This window comes from Uloborus diversus, chromosome 1 (assembly GCF_026930045.1).
Source record: "Uloborus diversus isolate 005 chromosome 1, Udiv.v.3.1, whole genome shotgun sequence".
NCBI lineage: Eukaryota > Metazoa > Arthropoda > Arachnida > Araneae > Uloboridae > Uloborus > Uloborus diversus.
In genome coordinates, this window is record NC_072731.1 from 168,937,163 (window position 1) to 168,958,294 (window position 21,132).

At 34.4% G+C, this 21,132-nt stretch overlaps 1 protein-coding gene across 1 annotated transcript in view; it reads right to left on the reverse strand.

Moving 5' to 3' along the window:
* The window catches only part of LOC129216998 (ankyrin repeat and fibronectin type-III domain-containing protein 1-like), a 168,590-nt gene that overhangs the window by 24,897 nt on the left and 122,561 nt on the right, over positions 1–21,132 (reverse strand). Inside the window, exons 7-12 of the mRNA XM_054851228.1 lie at positions 14,402–14,521; positions 10,116–10,304; positions 7,144–7,272; positions 6,958–7,054; positions 5,551–5,683; positions 4,582–4,695 (exon numbers count right to left, since the gene is read on the reverse strand). Of these exons, the coding sequence (XP_054707203.1) occupies positions 4,582–4,695; positions 5,551–5,683; positions 6,958–7,054; positions 7,144–7,272; positions 10,116–10,304; positions 14,402–14,521 (782 nt within the window). The remainder of the gene's footprint in view (positions 1–4,581; positions 4,696–5,550; positions 5,684–6,957; positions 7,055–7,143; positions 7,273–10,115; positions 10,305–14,401; positions 14,522–21,132) is intronic.

Sequence of the window (21,132 nt, forward strand, 5' to 3'; positions counted from 1 at the left end):
ACAACCAGTATGAAGCAGCAGCTGTATGAATAACATAGTTTACTCAGCATCAAGGAAATTGATCATATGTCATTGAAATGAAACACGTTCAGAAACTGGGCTCACAAACTTTAAATGAGTAATCCAAATTTATTAGGAGGAAAAAAACAACCTTAGGTATTATTTTAAGGATGGTTATATTTTAATGATGAGTTAATCTGAAGATTTATTTTTTGAAAGGTTCCTTATAAACTATTCAAAACATATTCACATAATGAGGAAAAATTCAATCATCGAAAGTTACTTTAACCAACGCAACGTGAACGTTACTTTTAAACAACGCACTTGTGTCAAAAATAAGGAAAAATCACAAGCAATTCTCAAGATTAATTTAAAATTTTAAAAAGTACAACGAAAAAGCTGTTTAAATTTGCTAACAGTGGGTAAAAAAGAAGTGCCTAGTACTGTACATAAGTTTTACTGCAACGGAATATATTTCACAAGAAGCCATTGGATAGAACAGTGTTTCCAACCAGGGTTCTCCGAAACAATATAACTGATTTCGCAAAAAATAAAGTGGACCATTACAGACATACTGTCTAAAGTAACTCACACACACACACACAATGTGTAAGGTTAAAATCAAATTAAACAATTTAAAGGAATGTTATTTTAATACGCTAACTAAAAGCCGCTAATACTGTACATGAGTTTTTACTGCAGCACGACTCTTATTACGGGAAATCTACGTTTAGAGGCGCATATTTCACATGAAGCCATTGTATAGAACCGCGTTTCCAATCAAGGTTCTCCGAAATATTTTGACTGGTTTCGCATAAAATCAAGTGTACCATTGTAGACACTCTCTACCCCCCCCCCACGACATCAAAGATTCAAATTAATTTTTAAAAAGTAAAATACAAGCTGCTTAAATATGCTAACAGTTAAGAAAAAAAATGTGTATAGAACATTGATTTGTTATAGGTTTCGCAAGCAATCAAGTATACTACTGAGGCAGTGGAAAGCAAAGGGATGTAAGTGGACAGTTTCAAGTTTTGAGTAAAACGCATTTAAAGTTCCGGCCGTAGGTATGCTTTCTCCAAATTTTTTTTTCTTTAAACCATGCTGTAAGTAGTGCTACTAGTGCTATCTTTAATTCCAAAACAAAGGAGAGGCTCACCTACCATTTATAATTTTAGGGGGTTAACCACCCAATTCTCTTTTCTGCGCCTCTCCATGGCCTTGATCACAAAAATTACAATTCACATTCACAATACACTTCTATTTTCCCCGTAATAAGTATTTCTTATGCATTTTCTTTTACTAAAGACAGAAAGAAAATAGCGTAGTCGAACTTCCTTATAACGAGTGCGAAGGGACCGCGAGATATGCTCGTTATAACAGAGTACTCGAGAACAACGGGTCCTTGGAAAAATATAAAAAATTCACATTCTTACTATAGCTCTTTTTACCCGACTGCGCGTGCGCGAAGCAAAGGAGGGAAATGTGTTTATCAGACTACGTATGTATGTCCGTTTCTATGTGGCGTTCTACAGGCTAAACGCCTTGGCCAATTTTGGTAATTCTTACGTCAATAGATTTGTCTCAACCTTGGGAGTGTCACTAAACACATGACAGTAATCAAAAGTACCATTTCAAAAACCAGTTGCCATTTTGTCAGTTTGGAACGGCGCAAGCTGGGTGTCGCACGCTACCTGCGTGTGACAAATGCAGGTGGTTTTCGCTGCCTGAATTTTAACCCGACTGTGCGTACGCGACGCAAAGGAGGGTAATGTGTTTATAAGTCTATGTATGCATGTTTGTTTCTATGTGGCGTTCTGCAGGCTAAACGCCTTGGCCAATTTTGGTAATTCTTACGTCAATCGATTTGTAATAACCTTGGGAGTGTCACTAAACACATGACAGTAATCAAAATTCACCATATCAACAACCAGTTGCCATATTTTGTCAGTTCGGAAACGGGGCACGTTTGGTGTTGCACACTGTGTCGCACGCTACCTGCGTGCGACAAATGCAGGTAGTTTTCGATGCCTGAATTTTTTTGTTTACTAAGTCTACTAATTGGGATCTCAGTGGCCGAGTGGTCTAAGCGATTGCTTCTCCCACTTGAGGCGGTGGTTCAAGACACCCTCGCTCCGGATGTACTTTCCCTCTTTCTGATGTAAATTCTTTCATGTGTTCTTTATTTGTATTCTGTATTGTAATAAAAAGTATATTATGCGTAACGAAGGCAAGACACTCAGATTGTAGTCCTCATCAAAATAAACCCGTGCAATAAGCATCAAAAGAAAGTCTACTAATTCGATTTTCATCTCTAATCATTTTTCATCATATTCGAGTTACAGCTCAAGCTTAGGGAAAAAAAAAAAATTGAACTTTTTCTGTGCATCAAAAGCCATTTATTATATTAAAGGTAATTCAGCTTGAAATTCTTCACATTTGTCATTATTGTCATTGATTTCATTATTTTTTTTATACCTGCTTTAGCTTGAATTTGAGCTATAATATTCTCTTCTCCATATCTAGGAAGTGATAACATTGGCTTTAATATACACAATTTTCAAATTCTTTAATATGAATCACCAACTTTCGATTGACTTCTGAATGTTAAAATATCTTTTACAAGAAAGGATAACGTAAACTAGATGCCAATAAAAATTTTATGAAACACAAAAGTATTGCTCGTTAAAAGCAAGTTATATTCCCATAGAGTTATCATTGTACCAACCAAGCTTTTCTGATTTCTTCGTTGAATCAGGTCTCGTTATAAGCGAATTCGACTGTAAATAACATTTTTGAAATTTTTCTTTTGATTAAGCCATGAAGCACAAAAGTATTCACACAAATTTTGAAACACAAATTTTTCTTTGATGTTGATGAAACACAAATTTTTCTTTTGATTAACCTATGAAACACAAAAGTATTCGTGAGTAGCAAATCCGGCTGTAGCGTAGTGAGTAGCAAATCCGACAGTAAAATAAAATGAATAACAGTTTTTGAAATTTTTCTTTTGATTAACCCATTCTATCATCGTTTCAGCTGCTTCTCTGACGGGTTTCCCTTTGCTTTCATCTCATTTAAGTACATATCCTCATTTACCACAATTCTAATACTTCCTCATTTTCATAGAACAAATATTTAAGTTACACGAGCTTTGGATCGCTCCAGCTTTCAGATTAATAAATCTCGCGGAGAATTTTAAAAATGAACGCGGAGTACAAACATTATTCATATAGCTAGTCTTTATTTTAAAGACGGATGAATTAGAAAAATTATTAACAACGGCACTATTTTTATCATTAATGCATGAAAGGTAAATTTAAGTTCCCCCAAAAAAGGCTAAATTTCACGCAAAAAACTAAACTTCGACGAGATGTATTATACAACAATTAACGTTTCAGTGAGCTTTATTTTTTTTTCTTAAATGTATGACTTTTTATGTAGATTATTTCCTTTGACTTGCAGGATGTAAACCGTTATTCCATTTGTAAGGGGTAAAACATTCCCTCGGTAAACTTTCACGATATTTTCATTTACTTACGAACAGAGTTATCCGTTATTTTATTTTGCTCAATCCATTTGTACAAATGAGACTACATTTTTGGGCATATATTTAACTTTATTCCTAGAATTTTACCCTTGGGCATTTAATAGTGATATATTCAAATATAAGGAATCATTATGCATCATGATATGAAGTGACAACTTTCAAAAAAGCTTTATTGGATTAAAAAAAAACGTGATTTGTACGTGTTTCGAGCGTAACCATACGGTCAGGCCTGCAATACGTAAACATCTTTTTTCCAAGAACAATTTTTTTTAAAGAATTGATACTTTATATTATGATACATAATGATTCTTAACGATCAAATATATCACTAATAAGTACTTAACTTTAAAAATCCGAGGATAAAGTGCAAAGTCTGTTTTCCCAAAAATTCTGAAATTCAGATAAAATCTGAAAATATTCATGCTTAGTTTGCTCACCTGCCTTTAACAGTGATCAGAGTTGTTTGCTTTTTATATTTAAATCCAACACTGGAACACTTGTATGGATTCCTGGATCTGCCAAAGAAAATTAACTGGAACCCTTGTTAGAGGGATCTTAGGCCCTCAGGATTTACATCTTGGAAGCTAAAAATTTGCATTTGTTAGTTTCAAATAGACGGGTATAACTCTGGAATTTCATTAAAGATGGAGATGGTCGGGGGGGGGGGGGGGGCACAGTCGGGTCAGTTAACATAGAATGACTCATATGTATCATATTGCATTTTTGAATAAATTTAACACGTTGTGGATAAGTCAATCAGTCAAATATGGATCGGTATTCTATGACGTAGTATGCAAATGCGCAGATTCAATCAAGGTTATGAAACTCAGAAGTGATAAAAAGTTCACGAAAAATATATGTCATGCGAGTAACCAATGTACAAAACCTGGTGATTCTCAAGAACGGTCATTTGACAGAACGAGAAAATTGCGAGGATTCTTTAGTCCTGTCCACAATGTGCTAAGGAACATTCAAATAACCTAAAAAATGCTTGAAAAATGAAGGTCTTTTAAGTGTCGCTTAAAACCTACCTGCATTTGCTCCACAGCTTGCAGCAGCTTACTTCGAAAATGGACGTTTGAAGATGAATGGCTTTTCTCCATATCTTGCTTTAAGGTCTTAACGTCTTCCCAAGTACAGGCAACCTGTGTTGAAAAAACGTAAATGTTACACACACACACACACACACACACACACAAAAAAAAAAAAAAAAAAAAAAAAAAAAAAAAAAAAAAAACGAAGTTATCCATTTTGAAATGAAGCATGTGTGATCAACACAAAACTTGGTTTGACATGTTTGAAATAGTATGTTATAGGAACGTTAATATTACGATGCCTAATCTATATACTATTAAACCTGTGCCCGTCTATGCGCCTTTAATCCTATCTCTTTCGGACTCTCAATGTCTACGAGGTCAACACTGGTACTGTTGGATACAGGATATCTAGGGAAAGTAATCCCGCCTTGTATCATCCTTTCAAACCTTAAAGGACCGGAGATATGAATTGATAAAAAAATCTACAGGACATCCAGGACAAAAAGCATTAACATTACCATTTGTCACCCGCCGCAGATGGCATTCAACCACTGCAGGGGGCGGAGCCCCTTATTCTAGTATAGTTCCTGAGCACGTGTGTACAATTCTCCAACACATCTATGCGTGTAAACTAAAGCATTTTTCTCACTGCCCAAATGTGCAAAATTTAAACATTTTTGAAGCCATCCGTTACTTATTCATTGCCCGAATTGAAGTGACTTTTGTTCCTTTAACTCAGTTAAAAAAATAAACTGAATCGAATCGCTGATAGCTCAGCCCTGTTTGAGACACTGGACTTAGTTGTTAGGATCATGCAAATCGAAGAAACTTTCTTACAAATGGTGACCAGGTCATCACATAAGGTGTACCAAATTGAAAGAGTAGCCTCTTTATTATTTAATATCATTGCTCCAAAATAGTGATTACTCTTACTTTCATCTGTCATGTCATTTTCAAACGTACCTTCATCAGCCAGTGGAAATCCGTGTGGAGGGGCGAAGGATACGTCTCGTCCACCTCTAAAATAGGAAGTGTGTCTTCTGCTGTCACAATGATCCGATCTTCGTGATACAGCAAGCAGGCCAAGAAAACGCCCCTAGAAATACAGTAATAGCGGCCTCATAAAAAAAAGTAAACGCTTTCATGATCCAGAGATTATGAATTTAACTGCAGATGATCTTAAACGTGGTCTCGTACTTTTTCATGGACCGTAGTGGAACGAGAAACGGTTTTAAATTTATTAGCTTAAATACCTTATTCTGATATCCTTTAATCGGATGCTTCAGTGCTATTTTTAGTATCAGCATAAAAAGATCGATGTATTGAGGAAGAAATTCAAAATGACAACAAAATGACCGCCATAGATTTGTCGAGAATGTTTTAGTAGGACCTTTGTTTTTGAACTTTTATCTTTGTGGGGAGAAAAATAGAAGCTTTATTATAGAAAATACAAAACAGAAAAATGTAAACATGGCTCTTTATGCTAAATTTTTTTATTATTCTGCAACGAGTTTGCTTTGATGATTATTCAGTGCAATTTTAACCATAGTCATATCAATATGTACATCGAACTTGGTGCACAAAACTAGACAAGAAAAGGATATAAAAAAATATTTCTATGAATGAATGGAATTTCTATGTATTCCTATATTCGAATGTATTCCTATTTGATGAATAGGAATACAGTTCAAACTTTTGATTTTTATCTCTGTTGGTTTTTGTATTTTTTTGCACTAGACTTTATTATTTCGCTAAAACAAGACGAGAGAAAGAGGAAAATACACGATGTATTTTCTTAAGATAATGAATTTATGAATACGGACTTCATATTTTTGTCACTTTGTTATATTATTTTTTACTATCATAAATCAGTTTGAAACAAATCTGTTTCACTTGATTTACATTTTCATCCCTCTCGACTAGTCTTTCAGGATATTTATTGGAGATAGGGCATGAGTCCACATTAAATTTAAAAAAAAAAATTAATTTCAGTGACGAAATTAAACGTAATTTAAGGTAAGGTAATGATCCTACTTGGCGCTAGATTAATCGTAAAAATTATCGCATAATTTACTTCATTTTTGAATGAAATAATCGCTTTTTATTGATTCCTGAAAAGTTGCATTTGTTGCACTTATGCCCTTTCTGAAATAATCGATTCAGTTCTGAGTTGTTTTTTGTTTTAACAGGATGTCAATTGTGTTTACATTACGTCGGTTATAGCACCGTAAATTCAACGCTACGGTAGTAACTGCTATGGAAGAATGGGTGGCAGTGCAGAAGGTTATGCTTATAAACAAAATAATCTAAAAATGTTAATTTGATTAAACACATTCTTTTTCATAAAAAAGAAGAGAGTTTAATGCCTACCTTTTCATGTTTTTCTGGAACTTGGGTGCTGAGGTAAATAAATGTTTTATACTTTTGCGAACCTGCCGCCTTTGTTGTTGCGGCGTATCAGATAAGTCTAAAAATGAAAAAAGAATAAAAAAATATTAGTTTTTGAAATACAATCAGAGATTAGGTACAATAAATTATCGTGTCATTTTCTATAACCAGCCAAAATCTTACCTTTTATTTCACTTGAATGTCCCGGTCTGGAGTTGATGATCTGATGAAAGAGATCATCCAGTTTCCCGTTTCGGCCTGCCGAACGGGGAACTTTCTCCTCAACGTCACGCCAGCCTGCAAAATTCATACCAAATGTTACAGAAGAAAAAATAAATAAATAAAGAGGAGGAGTCATAAAGGATAAGAGGGGTTCTTCAAAGACAGGCTGTGGAGGAGATGACTGTCTCCTCACCTGGTCCAGCCTTTACATAATTTAAAAAAAAAAAAAAAATGAATTCTGAAATTTTGGATTCAAATTATGTTTTTCGCAATCACGAACTGAGACAGGACCCTACTCATTGGAGTTATTGTTTCTAGAAACAGCTCCTGTAGCCTGCCTCTCCTCCTGGGCGGTTACGTGTGCATAGTTGTGTGTGTAAGTGTGTAGGCTTGTGTGTGTGCGTAGACCTGTGTGTATGCACGTAGGCGCGTGAGCGTGCGTGTGTGTAGGACATGGACGCGTCCGACCAGGAGAAGCAGATAGCTCAGGACCGGAGCAGCCGCGCCGCGCCGCCTGCAGAGGACGGTGGGCGGAAGTGCTGCAGAGGCTTCTGGTCCAAGCTGAAAAAGGCACGGACCTCAAAAACGGTCAAATGAGAACAATAAGCAATCCTGATTGCTTTAAAAAAAAAAAAAAAAAAACGACAATGGGAAAATTAAGAAAATGTTTTAATTACAGCAAAATATGAACATACACAGATATCGCTTGTCGCAACAATAGTGGCCCATCTCAAAAAGCAGCATTGGGGAAATTCAAGTTTTTATGCAATACAACGTTTAACTGATTTATTCTTGAATGCTACAGCATGCGCAAAAAAATATGATATTATGTTTACTGGTCGTGTTTTAAGTCTAAATTCATGATGTACAGTTAAAGTTTGAAAGATGTCTTTCTAAATTTTGAAATTTTAATGATTTGTCATTATTGATTAGCCCGTTCATACGCCATTACACGCCAGTAATGCAAACTAACTTTGTGCGAGTTTTAGGGCAAGAGCACTAAATTTAGATTTTAAATCAATTATTATTACGTTCTTTCCAATTTTTGAGATGCGCCACTACTGCCGTTGATATGTTTTTTTTTTTTTTTTTTGTGTGTGTGTGTGTGTGTTTAGCTGATGCACGTACGTTGCACATCTTTTCAACTTCGAATCGCAATAACGTCATTAAAGGGGGAAAAAAAAGCCTCTGTTATAAGCAAAAGAATGAAGTCTTTTTCATCATTTATTTCACGTTTCGGTTATTACTGCGTGGCAGGGTTTAAGCTGGGTTCAAAAGTTCTTTAGCATAAAAGCTAAAATTGATGGAAAAATGTTAGCAAAATGCTAAAATGTTACACATTCTCATATATTTATATATGCCTCAGTGTGTTTCATCTCCAGTTGAAAATAAAATTCATATTTCATTTGTAACATTCTTGAAGAAATAAGTACAACAGCAGTTCTTTTAAAACATAAAATAAAAAAAGAAAACATGATTGGTGTTTAGAACGTTGCAGTTCCCTCCTCCTAATAAAGCAGTTTTTTTTTTGGGGGGGGGGGGGACATAATGCTGGATAAGACTAATAATTATTGAACTTAATTGTAGTTTAAACATCTCAGCTAAGATTTTAAAAAGATTAAGTTGATTATCGCCAAGCACGCTTCCTCTCTAGGATCATACATTTCTTCTTTATTTAAAAAACTAATTTATTTTTTATTTGAGCAAAAAAGCGAAAATGCATTGCTTTATTTTCGCAATTCAGATAGTGTTTTCGCGTTATGCGAAAAATGCGACCGTAGCGGAAACCCTGCTGCGTGGCTTTCTACACAATTGGTCAGAAGGCGGGAAATCAGATGGGAGCTTAGTTGACGGTAAAGTGTATAATCTCTCAGCTTATTTCATCTTAACCACTGTATTTTGATCCAAGTAAATTATCAAATTAATTTCAGTAAGTTTCATACTGCATCAGAGGAACATTTTCAGTGTACCTACACACAAAGTTTGAACTCGTGTATAATATAAGTTGTATGTTTGCTTTAATTAATTGCGGTTACGTGGAACAATAATAGTTCCTCTGTACTGACAATGTAAAAGTAAATGAATCATCAGGCACCAAAAGTTTTTATGATGAAAAGTCTCTCCTAAAATAGTAAATAGCCTATTATATTTCAGCGAAGCGAAACAATGTCCACGATTTTATGGATTCTACAGCAATTTACTACAAGAAGACGAACTAGAACCTCTCTTGTCTAGTCTCAGAGTTCCAGACAGACCAGGATGTGTTGTGGAGAAATCTGCGTGGGTTTAGAATAGTAAGGGAAAGTGTTGGCACTACCACGGTAATAGATCTAATAAGATGGTTGCTAAGGTCCTTGCTTAGGTTGGTGTTTGATCTTGTCAGTTGGCAGTGATGTCTATCCTTTTTTTTTACTCGAAAGTCACATGTTATTACGAGGAACCTCGTGGACAAGACCACAGATAAAATTTCGATACATTTAGTTTTTTTCTAGATATCCATGGAGAAACAAGAAAAAGGGAAGACAATTACTAATAAATAACAGCTGTTATCATTGCTTATTTTGTTAAAAGGAAGGTGTTGTCTGATTTTTAGAAACTAATTTCTGACGTCTTACCTTCAAATTTGCAAAAATAATTTTTAATACCAAATGAAGATGATCAGTTGTTTTGGAAAGTTGTTTACCCTAGTTCAATGAGCCACATAGATTCGCTTAGCGGACTCCATATGGCCCGCGGGTCGTAGGCTGGACACCACTGCTAGTGTTTTTTTTGAACTCACTAAACAAAAAGCGATTGCAGCGAGAAAATATATCGTTTCCCATGCACTCTGTGGAGAAACTATACCTCTGCCTTTCTCTCGAGGCGGAAAGTCACGATTTCGGCAAAACCGAACTCTTTTCCACCGGGGTAGTACTTACAGGAGGGGGTGGCCGAGAGGGGCGAGGCGCCCTTCCACTCGCTGTCTCCCTTGACGTTGGCCGCCGCGACCCGCACGAAGTACGTGCTGCCCTGGGTCAGGTCCGGAATCGTGATCTCAAGACGCTGCACGTCGGCCAGTTCCCGGCTCCCGGCCAGCAGGCTGAAGTCCTCGTAGCAGCTCCATTCCACTGCGAAGAGAGAGAGATCAATCACTCAAACATGATGGTTCCATTCACGCGCGGGTGTTAAAGTTGAGGATTAATGTGGGAAGAAGAGCGAAATGACACTCATACCCTTTACCTTACTTCTGGATTGAAAGTGTGATTAACCGTATGAGCGTTTAGTTCATTGGTGTTTGACCGGTACACACGAGATGATCTGTCAGAAGGTACGTGATCGACTCGTGTATCCGATTCAGCTTGGTATTTTAGCTAGTTTGTTTGCTGATTCTATTTACCAGCCTTACTTGATGCGTCACATAGCACATGCATATCGACTATTAGTAATTATAATGAACCCATTGCAGAACGTAGGTCATTAAACCTTTTTAAAACGCTACGGTATTATGCTTTTAAATTCCAGATGAACAAAATTATCTAATTTTTCAATCTATCTTGTATAGGGATTGCAATACTGGACCGAAAATGCTATACCGGTACTCGGTGTTTTCTTAATGTTATGCCGGAATACAGGTATTAATACTGGTATTAGAAATTTCCCAATAAAACATTCAAAAACATAATGTTTCGTTGCTATATTTTATTATTTTGTACAAAAAGTGCATTATTTAGCTATTGTGAACAAATATAAAATGAAGGAACAAATATCATAATAAAAGATCAATAATAGCAAGAAACATAATGCATCTATTTAATTGTCACTAAGCCTGGAACTCATTTTAGTGAAAAATTTTCCTGCAGTTGAAAATATTATTTCTGCATTCACGCAGGCCCATGCTACTGTTAATAATGCCCGATACACCTCCTGTGCTTGGATGTCCTTGGTCTTCAAATAGTTAGGTCTTTAACTTTATGGTTTTGAAAAAATTATTTTTGTGAGTGTGGGTGTTTCTTTTGTATTGTGGGTTAGTTTTTTTTTTTATCATTATCATTTAAAACTGAGCAATTACTATAATATATATTGTAACTGTTCTTCGAGAGACAATTCTTTTCCAGTACTAACAACATCTTCAACGATTTCCTCTTGGTCAGAATAGGTTTGTGCTTACTTTTTTATTAACCCTTTGGTTTGAAATTTACGATAGATTTGATCTTGTTAGTTATTTTTTTTTTTTATTTTCTTTTCGAAATTCTTTACAATTATGTAAATTTCTAAAAATATGTTCCAACTGATTATGCCTTACCTCTTTGCAAATGTTCAAAGTATTACAAATATTATTTCACTAGGTAAAACTGAATAGCGAGACAAAACAGTACGCTAATACCCGGTGACAACAACATACTGTTCATTGTTTTAACGAGAAAAAGTTTCTCTCAAAATTCAGTAAAAGTTGAGACAAATATTTAAAAAATATATCATAAAGAATTTCTGCAACCGATTGCTGGAATAAATTGTTCATAGCACACACACATTCGTTATGAAACTTAAAATTAGTTTTCACTAGAGGGCAGGTCAAAAAATGGAGAAAATAAAAAACGTGGTTCACGTAAACTCACGAAAGTGCGATTCATTACACAATCTGGTTATGAAAATATCATTTTGTAACGTTTCCGATACTTTGTGCTTTTGAAGATAAATTTTTACTTCAATAGATTCATTTTGGAACTGTCTCATCGAAAAATAAATTTAAATTTAAAATAATAGTAGATATCTAAATAGTTAAATGAAAAACTCTTTAATTAAAAACATTACTTTTTTTTTAGCTAATACCGAAAATAACAGTATTATTCTCCATCAAATACCGGTATTACGAAATTGCAAAATAGCTCCAAATACCGGTATTCGGTATACACGTATTGCAATCACTAATCTTGTCAGAACTGGTAAAAACAAGAAATAATTTCAGAATAGTAATTACTTTTGCCTTGTTTTTAAGTTCAATGGCAATATAGGAGGCATTTTAAAGATAGATTACTTCTTTCACATCAGATACTCTTAACTAGTAATCGGTTCACTTATCAGTCAAAAGAGCTAAGTGTCAGAAGTACAACATAAATATTTTTGGAAGACTATAAGTGTACGAGAAATCTATGTGAAAACTTGGTTAAAACCAAGAACTAGTGTTACGTAATGTGTAGGAGTACTTAAGTTTCATGTCCAGGATTACTTTTTTTCTGCACTGTAATGCCAAATTAGTACATAAATTATGTTTGTAAAAAAAGGTTCTGTGGAGGTGGTTGGGCGGTTTTTGTTCGTTTAAATGGAACAAGTCAGAAAGGTGTACTAGAGATCTGTTTCATAAAATTTCAGGTATTAGAAGCTATTTCTTTGAATATCCGATAAACATTTTAAATGGAGAGCTTGGAAATGATGTCTGATAGATATTTTAAGTAACAGGCCTTTGTTAATTTAAATATTTTGTTATTATTAGCAATAAAAAAAAAGCGTACCAACTTTAAGCAATTGGGTTTTTGACATTTGAAAAAGGATTAAAAACTTGACTTCTGTTAATAATTAATAACAATTTTATTTGATGAAAAATATTACTTTAAAACTCTAATTATTTGAGGAACATATAATGTAAGCAAAGACTTAGTTTTTTCTTCGAATGTTTCAGTAAATTAGGCTTGTCTTTCGACAATGTTAAGTTACAGCGCGACGCAGGTTCTCACGTCTGTAAGTCGGTTTCTGAATTTACTTTGGATGAGTTGCATGTTAAGCGACAGATTGCTTGCATCGGTGGTTGTCAACCGATGGTACACGTGCTCCTTGAGGTACGTAAAAATCAGTAAGGGGTATGCGGGGAGACTACCGAATACTACAATGCAAAATAAAATTGATAATGCTACAATTTAGTTGTGACAAACGTGTAATATAGTGATTACGTGTGCACGAGAGTCATTGAAACAAAAGTACTGCAATATTTGTTAAGCAGCTTCTGGTCTGGTAATGAAAAAGAACGTAAAGAATTCCGCCATTCACGATCACAAACATGCGCGAAAATGAGTTTTCGAGTTTAACTTTCTCGAATAGGAGTATAGACACAAGTTTAATGATGAGGACCATTTACAAATGTATTGGACCAAGCTGAAATCCGACACTCAGGAACTTCGTAAATAAAATAGCCCAGTGTACTCACTAATTAATTTCTGTGGTAATTAAAATTTTATATCTAATTAGTGTTTGTAACAAAACGTTCAGTGTAATAAAATTTTAACAGTTTAATAGTTAAACTTAGACTATTATAACACATTTTAATAAAGCTGACATTTTGGTTGGGGATATGCGTCGTTAATGGTACACAAAAAGGAACACTTGAGTTGAAAGAGGTTGAGAAGTCCTGGGTTTACATGACTCAGTAGAGTAAATGAAAGATTTTTTTAACGGTTGTATGCAAAGGAAATATTATTTCATGCGGCAAATACCTTCAAATATTTTCTTTTCTGATGTCTCGAGGCAGATCACTTTTTACTTTCTCCAATTTTTCAACGTGAGCATGAGCGTCTATAGCCCTTTCAGACGTGGCGTCCGGTATACCGGACATGAACTTTAAATAACTGCTAATTATTTATTAATTGAATAAATTATTCGATTTTTTTCGTAGTTGACTCTTTACAGTCTGCTTATTATTATCTCTACAAGAATTTTTCATTTTGGGATTAATAATATAAAGAAATATGGGTTGGGAGAATGGGGACTGGCTCATTTTCCCATCCACGGATTCTCGTCGCAAAAACGAGTTTTTTTTTCTGATTTTTTAAAAAATATATAATTTTATATTAATCATTTCAAATGCTTATGTTATGTTTTACTATTATTTAGAGAATATTTTACAAAGACGTTTGTTTGATGTTTCATCGTTTTATTATCTGAAATATGTATTTCAATAACATATGTCCGGATTATTGGACGTGCCATAACTCTTTTAATTTCTCACCTATAAACTTCAAATTTTGTCTATAAGATACTCTTTACCATAGTATACTGTCTACCAAATAAAAACACTTTTGGTTAAGTATTTCAAAATTCCGTCTGAAAGGGACAGATTAGCGACAAATTATTGGCATCAGGTGGTTAAAACGGTTAATATAAATGAAAGAAGGTGTTATTAAAAATTGATCTATGCAATAAATAGCAATAGTTCATTGAATTCATAGAAGCTTACCTTTATATTTGGTTACGATACTATCTTCTTGATGGGCCGTCTCTGGTTCAGTAAATTTCACTTTTAGAGACCTTGTACCCACCACTTCCAACTGCACACTGGATGGTGGATCTGGAGGACCTGAAAAATAAGTACAATGGGTAAGACGCAGTTATTTCGGGAGAAAGTCAATAACAAAAGAAACACATTGATTTTATCGGGGAGTGATTTTGTTGCATGAAATACCTTTGCAAATAAACATCTGCAGTAACAATAAGGGTTCTCTCTCACTATGTCAATATTTTATTTATATTTTAAGGGTATTCGTCTGTAATTTAGTTATTCATACATAATTTTACTATGCAAACTCACATTAGCTATTTCTTTTGATAATAAGTCAAACTCTTAAATAACGAGATTTTTTTTTTCTCGCTTAATTTAGTTGACTATTCTATTTGAATATATATGTGTGTGTTTTGTATCCGACAAGTTTGCGTATACCATAATTTGCCTTTTTTTACAAGCTCAGCTATTGGTCTGTGTGAATTTTCCCCACATTTTTGACCCCCCCCCCCAAAAAAAAAAACAACTCAATGACGATCATTAAGATAAAATACCAGGAAGAAAAGGAACTTAGCCAATTGGTGGTCGATTTTCTTCTCAAGCCAGTGTGGCAAAACAAGAGCTCTTTTCACATTTAAGTGCATGTGTTATTTCTGGTAGCGTTTTGGAATACATTTTTCTTGCTTGTCATCTGTTCAAGTCGGGCTAGTGAGAAAAGCAGTCTTTTTCTAATTAAACAGCATGGTTAATTCTACAAAATGTTTTCCATACTCTTACGAAACTCGGACCGTAAGCTTCATTGCCGAAGAATGTAAAGTTCTTTCTCCTCTTAGAATTACAACTCAATGACACCGATGAATTAAAAAGACTGTTAGACTTTCCCCCCTGACATTTAAATGAAATATCTTTTACAGAAATAATAAAGAGCGATACGAAGTCTTGAAAGTTGCAACAGTGTTATCATCAGCCCATGAAATAAAACATAAAGACACTTCTTCCCCCGCAATCTAGTAATGAGTAGTAAAAGAAATCAAGGTCCAGTTTTAACCCAGTTTCAATCACTCAAGGCAGCCTAACTATGAATTACCCAAGCATAACATGTTTAGAACTGAGCGAGTAGAAAAGTTTTTCTTTCTTTTTTTCTTCAAAAGGTGACGAAACAGTGTTGCTGAAGTATTACAATGGAAGAAAGTTTTCTTTCTGTCATTCATACTTTTAAAATAGCAATGAAAGCATTATCACAGGCATGAAACAGATGGCACATTTATTGAAGAATAGAAATCTTCTGATACAATCAAGTTAAAAAACTTTGCGATATTAAAAATACTTATGGCATTGCACATTCTAATGCTTATAATATAGGATAGAGCTACAGATGGCGGTTATAGTTAAAGTTACCCTTTACGTTTTCCCCTACGTAGAGTTCGGTCTAAATATTTTTAAAACTTGGGATATATGTTACATGGACCGAGGGAAAAAACAAGACTTCTATAAATCTTTCTTTATCAGTTGAGGCAGTGAGAAGCAAAGGGATGTAAGTGAACTATTTAAAGTTTCGAGTAAATCGCGATTAAAGTTGCGGTTCTAGGGGTAGGATTTCATTAATTTTTTTTCCTTTTAAAACATGCTATTAAGCAGCACCTACGAAGGTTTCAAAGACAATTTCTTGCCCCAAGACTGAGGAGAGGTCCACCTGCCATTTGTACTGGTTATCTCCAAACGTTTAATTTTTTCACTTACATCCCTTTGCTTCTCGCTTCAAGTTGCTCCAACTGATAGAGAAACTTTTCGCGCTACTGCGAAGCAAGCTATAACACTCTTTGACATGTGATTGAAGCAAACGGAAAGCATATAATTGAATACAATTGCTAACCCATTCGTACAATAAGTTTCAAAAACTAAGTATTATTGTTAGTGTTTTACGGTTTTAGAATACAATATCCGACCTTTAGAACAAATTAATGTAGCATCTCAGCTAACCATTACAGCAAATTAGTTTCTTAAAAAGGTGTGCTAATGTTCTTCACGAAACTCGGTACCATTTTAAAAATTTGGTTTGGAAAATTTGGTTTTTCACTCTTTAGTTTAGGCACAGACAATGTTGGAAAAAAAAATAATTTTAACGGAACATCCCCTTTTTTATGGCGTAACAAGCACTTGGATAATTTGATAGGTGGGAGATGATCTTACGTTTACCTTCTAAGAGCGTCTAGAGTGCGAGAGCTTGTGAGTGCAATTTTATTCAAACTTAAATCTCATTTTGACATTAATTAACCCACGCAATTTTTATGTGGTAAATTAATTACGGCTTGTCTTACAGATAAAAAATAACAGTGAAATTTCAACTTTAATAAATTAATTTTACTCATACCAAGAAGAAAATAATAACAGGCTAGTTCTAGTTAATTAGCAAATTAGGAAAAATTAATAACAGGCCAAGAATTTGAAGGTACCACTTGAGTTCACCATCTGCATGTGGCAGGAACTGCAGAAGACAGAAAACGTCTCACCGAAACTAGCTAAATTAGATGACCTTTCTTAAAAACCTTATATTTCGATAACTGGGATACAAGGGCAAATAATTAATGCGTCCAGAAGCATGTATTACTTTGCTCTTTCGATAGCTTCTTACTTAAATTGTTTTCTTTATTACACCATCGTGTGGTTTCCTGGTAAGAACAAGAACTTAAAATAGCAGATCGATGTATAGCTAGGGAATCTATTAACATACTTGAATTGAAAATGTATTGTCGCATCGTCCCCTGTCAGTCAGGCCATCTATCATATTACATCATTGAAATGTAGGGAATGTGAAAATGAGCCCTGCAAACTCATAAGACAAAAATGTTGCTAGATTTTGGACCAATTATTTAATAACTTTCGTAATGTTATTCATTCTTCAAGGCTCCTCTATTAAGCGAATACCTTTGACTACCAATTCTTCGTAAAGAGGTTTAGACGGTATCTTTTTTTCTCAGTCCCCTCTTCTTCAGCAATTTACATGCAATATAATTCCAAAAGGGTTCCTCCTCCCTTCCAAGGGGGCGGGGGGGGGGGCAAATAACGTTTGGATCACACCACGGGCGATGTAAGAGCGGAATGATTAATGCGATAATGGCTGCAAATTTTTGCGTCAGCATTACGTGAACAGCTTAAATCGCAATTGCAGGAAGTACAAAAATCCGAAAATTCTACGGCGCAAGGACCTACGAGAGAAGCAAAACAGGCCAGAGCGAGGACGACCAGTTCCAGAGGCGCCAAACCCGAGCCGGTGGAAGATATTTTCGACTGCCATACTCCGTTACTCGATTCCGATTCCAGATACTTTGCTAATGCTCTTTCTGGAGATAGCGGCTGCTGTGGCCTTGTTGTTATGAGGTCAAAATCACCGAGATCCTAAGAAGACTGAGTTACAGCGACAGACGAGGGCTGACTGAAATAATTTGAGAAGTTGATCATTCATATGCAGCGGACAACATTTTCCTCCTCGCATACGGTTATGGAAGTGAGCGAAATAGTACAATTCCGCATCTAAACTTCCAGAAAGAATGACACTTATTTCAAAAACAAGTGCATTTGAAGCTGACGTTCCGGTGCTCATTGGGCTCTGGAACAGCGTTTTTCAACCTTTTCAACCCACGGAGCGGTAAAAATGAATGCAAAAATTTCGCGGACAGGTGACTTTTTATTGTAATATATATATATATGACATAATTATAATATATTACTTACACAATTATTTTTTAATGTAGAGGTAAGTTATTGCACTTATTATACAGGGAATGATTAAACTTTGAGAAAAATCAGAGAAAATTGTAAAACGTAATCCCAAATTTAATGTAAAAATGTCGTGTAAACGTTGTTTTTGGAAGAAGGAAATTTTTTTTTAACAAGCATTAGTAACTATCTCTGAGGACCGGTAAAATTATTCTGCGGACCGGTGGACCATCGGTGGAAAATCACTATTCTAGAATACAACTAGAGTGTTCACTTCATTTGCGTTAATCAAAATACGTTCAAAGGCGACAGAGGCAAAGTTGTACGTTACTTTTGTCGTAAAAGGGCATACACCTAAAACAACATTTGGTTTAATTTAAAAACATTCTTGTGCAGTTAAACTTAGTTTTTTATTGTTCTCTCCTTATCGAGGGAGGGAAGAGAGACAGAGAGAGAGACTCAACTTGTGTTTATTTGAAAATGAATATAAATTGAAAAAAAAAAGTAGGCAATGTGTATGAAAAAATAGGGTTGCCAAGTTTGGCTAATATTGGGCATTTTGGCTTTTTTTTTTTAAATCACACTTGGCTAGAAAAAGCTCAAAAACTTTAGCCAAAAACTGATCTACACTTCCCTTATTATTAGTATACATAACATAATTAACGCTAGGAAATGTAAAATTTATGGATCACAAGATTTAAAAAGAATACTTCAGAAATTATTTAAATTATAGATTTTGAAAAACATTAAAACATCCAAATATAGTGCATAAAAACATAGGAAATTTCTTATTTTCATTTAAGTTTTATAGTTTAAATTTAAGATTTCCACTACATCTAGAAGGAAAAGTGATTTTTCCTGCATGTTAGTTAGTATTGACTAATTTTGCTAATCGTGTTGCTCTTTTGTTAAATTTTTACATGAAAAAAGTGCCAGATATAACTTAGCAGTAACAAGCGGACGAAAATGAAGGAAAAAAAGGGATTCATTTTAATTTAAGGAAAAAGCGTTTTCCATTTTTAAAAATTTGGATTGGTAAACGCCTTCGTGCTCCCCATATACCCCTCAAGAAACTGCTTTAACTAGTCCATGATTAGGGTGTGGACAAGCATCAAGAGAAATTGATATCATTAATCGGCTCGTAAAAATAATTATAGAACTTAAAGAAAAAGCTATTTAAATTTAAAATATGCATTAACTTTTAGAAAAATTTGAAAAGTTGATAATTAGTCAAGAAGAAGATGCATATATTAAAGGTCCATACGCCAACCTGTTTGTGAACTACGAATTTATGTCAAAAACTCTAAATACAGCTTACTTTTTAAATGCTAAAATTAGCTAGATGAAGATTATCATGCAAATTACCAATAAAAAAAACCCCCTAAATAAATATAAAAAAATATGTCCCCATGATATAAATATTCACACCACTTGAGGAAACTTTTCCCTTTTCACGGGTCCGCGTAAATTGTGCAGCAGTTGTAGAGAAATGAATACTTTCTTCAACATTAAAAACAAAATATGAGAGAAAAAAAGGTGAGACAGAAAGATGAAAAGCCAAGAAAAGGGTGCCAAATGAAACTTTCCAAATAACGGATAACATTTAGATAAAAGAAAATTCATTTTGGGTACTCTTATTTCCAGTTCTGCTTTAGAAAAAGACCCTAAGTTCTGGATTATCGTCTGTGTCTAACAGCATAATAGAACAACTTTTATTTGTTCCACATGAAGAATCTACTCAAACCTGAAATTATGATTCCAAGTTTGTTCCGACTAATCTAATGCAGTCGCGAACACAATTGATAGCTATTACATACTAACATGACTGTGTGTGTGTAATTTTTCACCACATGAGTCTCCAAAACGCAGCCTAACATTTTAATCCTTTGAAGCCAAGATCCGCGAAAAACAGTTTTACTGCGTGGCTTTTGACTGCTTCGAGTAACAATGGGAATATATGGAAATTTAATGGCATAATCCAGCTGGGAAAAGGGTAAATAAATGGTAATTTAAACTCCGCTTCGTTTGAGAGAACAAGAACTTCGCTTGGATTCACATTTAAAAGGTTAAAACTAGATGAAACGGATTCACCCAAGTTGTGAAAATAGGGCAGACAGCTTCAATTGCTATTAAATAGGGCTTTATTTGCGGGATTAATATAAAGTCGTTCATTATTCGTTTTTTAATAGGATATAATTTGCCTAGAAAACCTAAACTTGCCTTTTTGATTGTGATAGGATAGATTACCATTTCCAAAAACTAGGTTCACCTACAAACCGCACTTGAGTTTTGTTAGAAAATAAAAGATAAGGTTTGCTGACTCTGTTTATATTTCTCTCGTAGATATTAATAATATAAATATTTTTTTTGAATGGTTCTAAAAATACTAGCATCAAAATCAATAAAATATTCTTTTATACGTATTCTTCATCAAAATCTCTTTTTTAAAAAGTTTGTTGCAGCAAATTCACCAGTAACATTAGTGACTCAAATTTTCCCGCAGGAGCTAACATAAAAAGTTCAAATTGGATCAAAATATGTTAATATGTTTAAACTCATAATTTAAATATATAAGGTGTTCTAAACAAGGGGGGGGGGGTCATTCGAGCTAAAAGAAAAAAACTTTGCTTGGATCGATATTATTTTTTTTAAAAGTTATTAGCGAATACAGACAGATAAGCACACATTTCCCTATTTTAAAAGCCATTTTTTAAATTTTAAATATTTATTTAATCAATTTGATTAATGATAATCTACACAATGCATTAAGTCTTTTATCATGTTATTATTGTTTTTTTTAAGGGAAAGTAGGCCAAAAAGGTGTGTTTGAAATGGTTTGCATCAATGTGATTGAAAGAGATTTCTCGAATGATGCGGGATGATTTAAAAGAGATCTAATCTTAGAAAATCGATTTTGATATACGGTAAGGGAAAGTAGTCTTCCTTAGTTCTAAATGATACTTCTAGTTACC